The sequence below is a fragment of the Lepidochelys kempii genome, chromosome 8 (assembly GCF_965140265.1).
Source record: "Lepidochelys kempii isolate rLepKem1 chromosome 8, rLepKem1.hap2, whole genome shotgun sequence".
NCBI classification, from domain to species: domain Eukaryota; kingdom Metazoa; phylum Chordata; order Testudines; family Cheloniidae; genus Lepidochelys; species Lepidochelys kempii.
In genome coordinates this window covers 55,810,873-55,820,279 of record NC_133263.1, presented here as the reverse complement: position 1 = coordinate 55,820,279, position 9,407 = coordinate 55,810,873, and the positions used below count along the sequence as shown (strand labels likewise).

Sequence of the window (9,407 nt, the reverse complement as noted above, 5' to 3'; positions counted from 1 at the left end):
GCATAGTCACAGTGTAGGAGAACACAAACCAGTTTCTATCATGCTTCAACTCCAGGAGAAACCAGGACAATCCTGATAAAAAATGATGTGACACCTGGACCACAGATGAGAAAATGTAGCTTCTGGTCAGCTTGGGATATGCTATGCCACAAAATAAATAAGATTAAATTGTTAAAATCAGTTGATAAAACTGAATGAAGATCTGGGAAACTGGAATTCTCCTGCAAGTTTCAGCCACAAGCAGATAAAAATCCATGCAATCTGGTAGAATCCCTGTCTGTTAGGGCAGTTGTTCCTGGAATCTTACCCTGAAAAATATTAGCTGCTTCTTGGTAACTTTGTGCCCTATCCTGTGACGTACTGAGCACTCAACTCTCAGTACTGTTGATAGCAGGCTGAGATGCCTTCAGCAGATGGCAGGATTTAGGACTTAAAAAAAAAAAAAGAAAAAAGAAAAACGTCAGATTGATATAGCAGTCTTGCTAAAGCCTCCTGACATATTACTCTTGCAGTACACATCTAGAACCAGTCCTGTGTGAAGATGAAATGTAAAAAGTATTAATATACTATGTTGACTATTCAAGAGTGCACATGTGGTGGAATACGTGAATCTACCTCATTGCTTTTTATCTCTGCCCTCTAGTCGGAAAAAGTCTGGGTGAAAAATGAGGAAGTGGGGAGAGAGAGAGGGAGGGAGGGAGAGAGAGCAGGGAAAAGTTTGAGGGTCGAGTTGTACACCATTCAAGCAATAGTATAGCATCAATTGCTCCACTATGACATAATTTCAAAACAGTACAAAGCCTTTTCATACTGATTGTTAACTCTACCCTTAGCATCACTGCATTCTGTTGCTGGAGATCTCTTTAATCATTGACCCTCCACAAATGCCAATACTCAGGGTTCATAACTTTAGACATGATTTTCAAATATGAATAGTTGAAAATAATGGCCCTTTAAGATGCCTCAAATTGGGCACCCAAAAATGGAAGCACCTAAAATCAGTAGTCATTGGAAAATCTTGTCTTGACTAGATCTCAAAATCCACAGTATGTTCCACATATATAACCTAACAAAACAGCACTGAAACAAACTTAATACAGAAACCTCTGTGTCCTGGTATCACATTGACAAAAACAATCTCTTCTTGGTGTGGTCATCTTTTGCGGTTACACACTGCCATATAAAGATAAAGACAGGCACAGTTACCTAACTACTTTAAAAGAATAAATACAAAACGTGTTTTTCCCTCCTTTAGGATTATTTTTACTCTTGACAATATTTGTTAAAAATATTACATCTGTCTGTAAGAAGATAATATCCTCCCTTGCATAATAGGGAAAAATAAACTCTACAGAACACACAACAGACATTCCAAATTGGCACGTAGGTGCTTTAAAGTGTTAGCATCTTGGAGTTGTAACTGTAGAGGGCTGCCTTTGCCTTCCCACGTCCCCCAGACTCATAAAGGGTGGAACTGTATGAATGTTAAAAGACAAGAATACATAAAAACAGTAAATGTTTATTTTCTTAGAAAAAAGGGATTCAAATGATTGTGATCACACTTCCATTTGTGTTCAGAAAAGCCAATACGGTAAGCTTAGTCCTTGATTAAGATACCTATTAAATGAAACTTTTCCCCCTTTAAAATACAAATTTCTGCTCCTGCATCACTTCCAGTATTTGTGTGATAACATGCTTTTAACGGACAATAATTTCTCAACTTCTTCCCAGTAGAGAAACAAGGCCTGTCATGGCAAAACACATCCCATCTCCAAAGGCTGAAATCACCAGTAATACTAAGCACTCCAGCCCATCTGTGGACTGACAAACAGCTTGAGGATTTCTTAGAAGCTTGAATGTTCAGTATGGAAGTTTTGTAAAACACTACCTCATCTGAAAGAAAATAGGCCAGCAACCTTAGTAAAATCAACAGCATCTTTCAGATTAAATTTAAGGATTTCCTGCATACCTGGACACAGATAAAACTTGTTGCAACTTTTCACTTAACTAGCAGCAACAAACACAGTTCCATACAAGTTCTTAGCAATATTCCTTATCTGTTGTTTTAAAAAACGCTGTAATTGAATGGAGCATACAACGTGGAAATGATCTTCTTTTGCTATGTAGTGCTGCTCACTCTAGAAGACTTCCAAAAGATTTTGACCAGGTTGTAATCTATTTACACAGTAGTATTCCTGTTTTGATTGGCAGAATTGGCACTATGTGATATCCTCCTCTTCTGAACAGTAATCACGACCCTTTAAAAAGAAACACACACACAAATGAACAATTCAAGAGAGAGAGAATGAAAAGCAAATAAGTAATTGGAAACATTGGGTAAGATGACTGAGGTTTACAGGGAAGTACACACACCTTTCATCCACATATCGCAGCGGATTCTATTCACTGATTTACAAAGATAGTTTACACATAGATGCATCTAAATAGATGCAGAGATGTAGATCCACCACTAGAATACAGCAACCTATGGAGTGCAAGGCAGCAGCCATTATAATAGTATAAGCAAAATAAGACAACCATTTTGGGAACAGAAAAATGAAGAGGAATACTTTATCTATTAAAAGCAACAAGGGATTTTTATATGAGCAAAATACATCCATATTGAAATTAAACCAGGACAATGAGATTAATACCCTAAAGCTTGTGAAAAGTTTCAGAGAATCCTTACTGACCAGGTGAGTTACATTTCATGTCTCATCTGAAATATGAGACTTCCAGTAGTACAGTTCCCCTGTTCATCAAGATCACTGATACTTGAGGGGATTCCGCTTAGTATCCTTATTAAACTCTTCAATGTAACTAAAGGCCTGCTGAGCAACACAGACACTTTCCAAGTGGCCAAAGTGCACTGCATAGTAGAGACTGCCATTCTATCTCACCCGTATAAATACAGAAAGATTTATAAATGCTATAACACTTCTAATGCCACAAAACTACTCTACATCAACGGCCAGACTGTGCCAAGCCCTGCATGGGTGCACTGAGGATGCAAAGAACCTCACTCAATCGGTGCCACCATGAAGGGGTTAGACACAATGTATTCCCCTTAGTGCAAGGTCTATGCAATGCAGTACCCTCACCACTAAGGTGCCACAAGTACTCCATTTTAAAGTAATTATTGCCTGGTGTGGCAGTCGGCTCAGATGCCTGATCTACTTTTAAAGCATTCTGTCAGCTTTCTGATTCCAATTAGCTTGCATAGGGAACAAACGCACTTGAAAGAGAGGGAGTGAAAGTGCTGGCTTAAATACCAGGGATACTTCCCACATTTCCCTGAAGTGTGATATGTAGATATTTTACACATGATCCCTTAAAGCAACTAGCAGGAGGAGACTTCAGCCGAACATACTAATTGAGTTACAAAGCGAAAACAAGGCCCTATTTGAATTAATATGAATAGCCATCTCAGCACTGCACTGCATCGTCACACCAGTGCTTTCACATTAAAAAGCTTCAAATTGCAATATGGATTCATTTCTCAGTTTAACTTCAAATAGAGCAGTGAGGAGGAATGGCCTTGAACAGACCCACCAGCTCTCAAGAAGAAGAGGGGGCAGTCTAGTTTGAAGACAAATAGCAGTTTTATTTACTTAAGTTTGTAATAGGCTCCCTCCCTCTCCCCATATCTTTAGGGTGGGATAAAATTGAATTATTTGTAATAAAGGTTTCCACTAAAGACAAACCAGTTAGTAGTTTTCACACAAGTTAGAAGGTTCAGTTAAAGACTAGTTTTTAACCCAGTACTAGACTGAAAACTGCCTGGTCTGTGCCAATATTTTACCTCAAGTGCACCAACTTGAATTAACACCACACTTTTTTTCCCTAATGAAGAAACAGCCTAAGACTAAGGCCAGGTCTCTGCTATAGAATTCTGTTGGTCGGGGTGTGAAGAGTTGAGATCCATGACCAATTAGGCTGGGGGTGGCAGCAGTGTAGATGTTGCAGTTGTATTGGTAACTTGTTTTGCTTGAGGGGGCTGGAATAAGCCACACCAGCAAAAGCATGGTTTTGCCAGCATAAGATGTATCCACACGAGGAGTGCTTCACTAATACAATATACCGGTATAGCTACACCGTGATAGTGAGTGCTCCAAGGATAGACATGGCTTAAGGCAATTCAAATGTGACTCTTTGCTTGTACAAACCACACAGGGCTCAGCCTTGCAAAGCACTGAGCACTCTGTTGCAGATGCAGCAAAAAACTTCCACACATGCTTAACTTTAAGCAAGTGAGTAGTCCCACTTAACTCAATGGTATTACTCATGTTAAAATTTAGCATGTGCTTAAGTACATTTGCAAGTGTGTAAGCAGTCCTAATGGGCCTAGAAAGGACCCACTGTGCTCAGTGCTTTGCAAAGATCAAGTCCACAGTCAGATAGTTACTTGTTACATTTAAAATGAAAAATGACAGATATACCGGGACGAGGGGGAGTGAGGGAAAGAAAGAGTTTCAGAGTAACAGCCGTGTTAATCTGTATTCGCAAAAAGAAAAGGAGTACTTGTGGCACCTTAGAGACTAACCAATTTATTAGAGCATAAGCTTTCGTGAGCTACAGCTCACTTCATCAGATGCATATCGTGGAAACTGCAGCAGACAAGTTTTTTCATGCAGTTGATAGATTTCCACTCCATACGGCTAAATGCAGTGCCTTGCATAATGACAGGTTTCAGAGTAACAGCCGTGTTAGTCTGTATTCGCAAAAAGAAAAGGAGTACTTGTGGCACCTTAGAGACTAACCAATTTATTAGAGCATAAGCTTTCGTGAGCTACAGCTCACTTCATCAGATGCATATCGTGGAAACTGCAGCAGACAAGTTTTTTCATGCAGTTGATAGATTTCCACTCCATACGGCTAAATGCAGTGCCTTGCATAATGACAGGTTTCAGAGTAACAGCCGTGTTAGTCTGTATTCGCAAATGAGTTTGTGTGTGTATGGGGGTTGGGGGGATGTGAGAAAACCTGGATTTGTGCAGGAAATAGCCCAACTTGATTGTCATGCACATTGTGTAAAGAGTTGTCACTTTGGATGGGCTATCACCAGCAGGAAAGTGAATTTGTGTGGGGGGGTGGAGGGTGAGAAAACCTGGATTTGTGCTGGAAATGGCCCACCTGATGATCACTTTAGATAAGCTATTACCAGCAGGACAGTGGGGTGGGAGGAGGTATTGTTTCATATTCTCTGTGTATATATAAAGTCTGCTGCAGTTTCCACGATATGCATCTGATGAAGTGAGCTGTAGCTCACGAAAGCTTATGCTCTAATAAATTGGTTAGTCTCTAAGGTGCCACAAGTACTCCTTTTCTTTTTGGAAAGAAAGAGGTGACTCTTCCTTGAAGCTGGTGTGTGTGACAGCCACCCTTCATTCAGGACAAATGCAAGAAGCAGTTATGCTCCTTTTGGAGTAAGATAGATGAAACACTAAGAGCCACCAGCCAAAGTGCCAGGCCACATGCGAGGTTGGTCAGGAGTTGAGCTATACAGGCAGAGGGATTTCACTAGTGTCTGAATGCAAATGCAGAGAGCTAGGTATTGTTTGATGGGGGGGTGTGTGATTGTGAGAGAAGCTGACAGAAAGATCACAGAAGCAGCCAGAGATGATAACAGAAAGCCAAGAGCAGCCAGAGAAGCACCTGCAGTGTTACCCTGGGACAAAGCTAAGGATATATCTACACAGCAAAGGAAGGTATGATTATAGCACAGGTGGGCTTGCTGCCTGACTACATACCCATGGTCTCCAGCAAGCTTGTACTCAGGTGACTAGCCTGCACTGCCTACCCACACTACGATCACACCTTCATTTGCTGTGTACAAATAGACTGAGACACAGAGTTTTCTGGTCTGAGAATTGGCTAGAAAAGGAGGCTTGGAATAGTTTCCTGACACAATATCTCCTGCTGTTCGATTCCTACTGTACTCAGGGAAACAGAACTTTGTGTGCACTATTTGTAAATACACTGGATGAAATCCATCTCTCTTTCTAACCGGAACAACTCACAAGACCCTGAATATTGGCTAACTGCTTGGGTCAAAAGGGGTAACATTCTTATAATTATGATAGCCAGTTTAATATAATTAGCAGAAGTTTTAAAATGCTCCCACTAAAGATTATCAAATCAAGTAAAAATATAAGAGGAGGGAAAAAATAGTCCAGGTAATTTCCAGTATACACCACTTTTTTGGCCTCTCAGTTCCTATTTTTCTAGGATCACCTGCACCACAAAAATACTTTAATACAAGTCTGTGAGTGTAAGGGGAAAAAAGAGATGGCATGCAGCTCTCTTCAACAGCTCACATGCAGGGGATAATAAAAAGTTAGTAGCTGGGTTCCCCTCCCCCCCTTTTTGCTGCATCTTGAAACTGCAAGTATTCTGTATGTTTTATGATATCCTTTATACACAAAAAAACTTCATTCTGTTGTTCTAGATGACAGACTGATAAATTCTCATGGCAGGAACACTGAAGCCTTCTCAGTTAAACAGCTTTTTGTGCAGCTGACAGAGTTCTACACAGAAAAACAAAAAAGGGTATCTAAGGAGACACTGCTTCCACTATCACTCCAAAGTTTGGCACCAGAATCCTTTAGCTTGAACCCAAAGCAAATAAAGGGGAAGGAGGAAGAGGACTGCTGGCCTGATGGGGTGAAATGAATTGCACCAAACAGTCCTTTCTTCTGCTATCACTAAAAGGGCTGGCTCTACATAGTGGCCTCTTTCAGAATAGATCCCAAAGCTGGGAAATATTAAAGTGGTTCTTACGGTGGGAACTCTTTTCATCAATCTGTTTTTGTTTACAGTGTTCATGAAAGGGTGGGAAGAAATTGCTAAGAGGAGGCACAAAATAAATGTACACTGAGTTAATTTTTTCATTTCTTATTCTTGTAAGGTAAATCAATGGATGCATTAAGAGCAATCCATTTTACTAATGAGTTTTAGTCTAAAACTCCTGCACTCACATATGTTTCAGTTAGCAAATTCCTTATTTCTAATGGCACGCTTTACACACCGTACAAGAGACTGCTTTATGTTGCCGATTGGGTATTATGCCCACAGTTTTACTAATGAGATCTACTGAGTCATTACCATAGAATGACTGTTTGGTGGCCTATGCCAATGGAAGTTGATGGTCTTAAATCCAATTCCCAATGCACAGGTATAAACATCAAAAAACACTGTTGAGAACAGTTCCATTGTGGGCAGTCTTCAGCAGAGAAGACAAAGATTGAATTCTTAGAGAGACCTAGCTTCCCTCGAATCCCAAAGGTGATTCCTCTAGATTGGGGTGAAGCACATTGCTGTAGCACTGTGCAGAAGTCTGCCTTGTAAGTGTGTTTTGTGGAGAGAGGTCTTCAATGTCTAGGGCTGTCAATCTGGCATTTCTTAAGAGCAACAAAGTCACTTATAAAATATTTATTTAAGTGGAAAGGGAACAAAAGATTCACATGTATAAATAAAAGTGTGTGTTCAGAAGATATTAAAAGATTCAACAACAGGATGTTAACTCCTTTTGGAGCAGGGCCGAAGTCAAGTGGCAACAGAAAATGTGTCATTATTTAATCAGTTATATACCAAAATGAGGGAACAAAGGCTTTAAAAATATTGTGGAACTGTAAAATCCTCTACTGCTTCTCTCTAAAATGTTAGGTCTTCAATGAAAAAGTCAGCTCTAGAAATTGTTTACACTCTAAGTTTTCTGAACGAGAGTAGTTACACTGATATAACAAACGTGTAGTGTAGGTATCTCACACTGGTATAAGAAGTGATTTGCCCTAGTCTGCACTAAGGTTTTATATTGATGAAACTACAATTGGTGAAAAAAATCCCCAGCACAGACCAGACATTAGTTGTTAGGTATGTAATTATATCTCATAGCATTGATGTTTTTGCTCTAGGAGGATGTTAAATGTGCCTACAGATTGAGATAGAAACAATAATAATTTATAAATAAAATATTGACTATAATGAAGATAATTTGGTTTCTCATTTTAATTTCTATGCTTCATACTTGTGATGCTAGGGTAAAACAATCATTTTTCAGAATCTGGTTAAAATAGTAATGCTTGATGGCCATTTGTCAGGATTTGTCTTTTACCACCAAACACTTTAATTAGGGCAATTCTGAATATATTCCACTTCCGATCCTTTTTTAAATCATCATTATGATTATATAATAATTGCACTGTGGTAGCACCTATGAACCCCAGATAGGGATCAAGGCCCCATTGTACTAGAAGCACATGCACATCCATAATAAGAAGATAGTCCCTGTTCCAAAAAATTGGCAATCTAAAGCCCCGAGCGTGCAAAGACTTATGGCACATGGTTAACTTTGTACTGTGACTAGTCCTACTGGCGCTAAAGGGATTACTCAGTAAAGATAAACATGTGTCCTAAAACCTTTGTAGGAACAGGACCCAAGTAAATTTTGGGTTTCTCTTTCCTGTTCAGTTATATGCTGGATTATGGGGGAGCACAGATTGGAATATTTTTTAAGCAGAATATGAAAATTTTTTTCTTCATCACCAGCTCTGAGTGATCTTGATTACCATGTTGTGCTTCACAGCAATTCTTTGTTAATTCAAATATAATTTTGCTCCTTGCATTGCTCCATCACATGCATTTTTACAACCCTGATTCATCTCAGAACAGCATGAGCTGAGGTACCTGCTTCATTATACTGAGTGACACCTGAGGATATTGCATCAAAATTATTCTGCATCAAAACTGTGTGTTTGTACAGGGAGTCTCTGCCTCCTACAAGAATATATCTCTATTTTCCTTGGAGGTTTTACAGTGGGTGCCATTTAAAAAATGGCCATTTAACATCTCAACAATAACACAATGTTGCAGCCAATGCCCATTTCTGTGACAATTTTGAGATCATTTAAATTTCACCCCCAACTCCTCTTCAGGCATATGTTTAAAATTGCTCTGGTTGATTCTGCTGTATTCTCTCTCTAACAAAATTAATCAGCTTCAGAAAACCATCATCTGTCTATAATGACTCTGAGTATTGCTCTTCTTTTTATTCTCTTCTCTTTTGTTGCTTTCCCTATCTTGGGTTTCTGAAGATAATATTTATGCCTTGATTTCTAAGGTCAAGCTAATTACTTGTCCCTCTGACCCAATTCCCTCTAATTTACTCCAGAGGTTCTTTCCTCAGGCTTAACTGATGCTATTATAAATTCTTCACTCTCCAATGGGAAGTTTTTATGTGATTTCAGGCATGCTTTGGTGAGCACTTTTAACAAGTGCTGTCACTGGATTAAGCTATTGTTAACTATCTGCCTCTCATTCTCTCTCACTTCTTCCCTTTGTTTTTGAACTCCTTGTATGTGTGTGTCATATTTTAAAGCCTGTGACTACATTCACAGTAGTTCCATGCC

At 39.3% G+C, this 9,407-nt stretch overlaps 1 protein-coding gene across 6 annotated transcripts in view; it reads right to left on the bottom strand.

Annotated features, from left to right (window-relative positions):
* Positions 1-1,499: 1,499 nt before the first annotated feature.
* The window catches only part of C8H1orf21 (chromosome 8 C1orf21 homolog), a 195,609-nt gene continuing 187,701 nt past the window's right edge, over positions 1,500-9,407 (bottom strand). For 5 of the 6 annotated variants that reach the window (XM_073356659.1, XM_073356657.1, XM_073356656.1 and 2 more), the window contains one exon: positions 1,500-2,258. In XM_073356659.1, the coding sequence (XP_073212760.1) occupies positions 2,220-2,258 (39 nt within the window). In that variant the 3' untranslated portion in view covers positions 1,500-2,219. Of the gene's footprint in view, positions 2,259-2,399; positions 2,486-9,407 lie in introns of those variants that run through there. The other variant, XM_073356662.1, reaches the window with a different exon arrangement.